A 2,167-nucleotide genomic window follows, 5' to 3' on the forward strand; every position below is an offset into this window, starting at 1 on the left:
CATCTTTCACTATTGTGATTATGAAATGGCAACCCACTCCAGGGTTCTTGCCTGGAAAATCCTATGGACGGAGGAACATGGCAGGCTATACAGTCCATGGGGTCACAAAGAGTCAGACACGACTGAGTGACTAACACTAACATTAACTAGTACTCACTTAATACCGTTGAATCATGACTGGTCAACAGAAAAATAATAGAATTCTATATCACCAAAACTACCATTTAATAGAAAAACCTGTAAACACTTTTTAAAATCCAGATGTGTATTAGAATTAACTTGGAATTTTTTGAAAAATACAAATGCCCAGGGATTGCTTTTTTTTTCGCCAGAGCTCCAGATATGTTTCTAATAAGCAACCATGTTTAAAAGCAACTGAACTATATGAGAATCTTTTACTTTTATCTAGTTTGTTTCACTTTTTCTATTTCATATTCGGTGCTCCCATTTCATTTAGTTTATGTTTTCCAATTTCTCCATCTTTTTTTTTTTTTTGATGTTCTTTATCAAGCCTTTGTCAAGCATAGTAGAAAAGTTATTGTATACATATATATATATAATATATATATATTTTAGAAAGCATGAGTCGGACATGACTGAGCAACTTCACTTCCACTTTTCACTTTCATGCCTTGGAGAAGGAAATGGCAACCCACTCCAGTGTTCTTGCTTGGAGAATCCAGGGACAGGGGAGCCTGGTGGGCTGCCGTGTATGGGGTCGCACAGAGTCAGACACGACTGAAGCAACTTAGCAGCAGCAAGGGAATATATGTATATTACACATACATATTTATTGCAATATACATACACGTATAAACATATGTGCATGTGTGCAAAGTCGCTTCAGTCGTGTCCAAATCTTTGCAACCCCATGGACTGTAGCCCACCGGGCTTCTCTGTCCATGGGGTTCTCCAGGCAAGACTATCAGAATGGGTTGCTGTGCCCTCCTCCAGGGGATCTTCCTGACCCAGGTACCAAACCTGTGTCTCCTGTGACTACTGCCTTGCAGGTGGATTCTTTACTGCTGAAACATACTCACAGTATCAAATAATGGGCACAGATAATTCATTAATACTTGTTCTCATTTCTTGTAGTTGTCACCTCACTTGTCCCTACTACTGAGCCTCCAAATGATTGTTTGACTGATGAAAGCAGTAAGTTTTTGTACAGATTTATCTTTATGTCATGTTTTAGTTTTTCTTTCTTTCTGTTGAATTTCTCTGTTTTAAAGTGGAAAAGACCAATTATCTGAAATTGTGGGGCTCATTATTGTTATAGTTTTACTGATCATCTCTGCTGTCATCTGTCAATAGATTATATACATATGTGTATGTATATATTCACAGACACCATATTATACATAATATGCACTGACTGTAAAATAATGAGTGTGGACAGTTGATTAATACTTGCTTCCTTTGCTTTTATAAGTTACAGATACTGGTTCTAAAAAAGCTTGTCTGAAAGATGGAAGTGGTAAGTTTTGCTTATGTTTGCCTTTAAGACATCCTATAGCACTTTTTTCCTTCCTGATCAATTACCTTTCTAAAAAATGTTATCTATTTTTAAATGTAACAAAGATGAATATTTTGAATGATGCAATTCAAAAAACAAGTACAATTCAAAAAAAATGATACCAAAAAACAGGTACAATTCACAAAGAAATAGACATCATAAACAGACACCTAACAACAAAGAAACAAAGATACCTAAAGCAAAAATCAGGAGAAATATAAGGGAAAAGAAAAAAACATATAATCATAATGAGACATATTAACATTTCTCTGAGAATATTTTATCAAAGCGCAGAAAAAATAAAAATGGGAGCATCTTGAATGATGTCATTAATAATTCAAATATAATAGATTTCTATTTATATTAATTTATCTTAATCTCATATCCTATACAAATATATTTAACATTTTGTATCTCATACATTGTTATTAGATATCCACAGGCCATTTAGAAAAACTGACAAAGATAAACATTCAGTTCAGTTCAGTCGCTCAGTCGTGTCCGACTCTTCGAGACCCCATGAATCGCAGTACGCCAGGCCTCCCTGTCCATCACCGACTCCCAGAGTTCACTGAGACTCACGTCCATCGAGTCAGTGAGGCCATCCGGCCATCTCATCCTCTGTCGTCCCCTTCTCCTCCTGCCCCCAAT

General features: G+C 36.1%; 1 gene segment (V, D, J or C); it reads left to right on the top strand.

Moving 5' to 3' along the window:
• LOC104981949 overlaps positions 1–2,167 on the top strand; it is a 26,831-nt gene that overhangs the window by 18,565 nt on the left and 6,099 nt on the right. Inside the window, 2 exon segments of the C gene segment in view lie at positions 1,096–1,155; positions 1,433–1,477. Coding sequence covers positions 1,096–1,155; positions 1,433–1,477 — 105 coding nt within the window.

This window comes from Bison bison, unplaced genomic scaffold (genome assembly GCF_000754665.1).
Source record: "Bison bison bison isolate TAMUID 2011002044 unplaced genomic scaffold, Bison_UMD1.0 scf7180017864525, whole genome shotgun sequence".
NCBI classification, from domain to species: domain Eukaryota; kingdom Metazoa; phylum Chordata; class Mammalia; order Artiodactyla; family Bovidae; genus Bison; species Bison bison.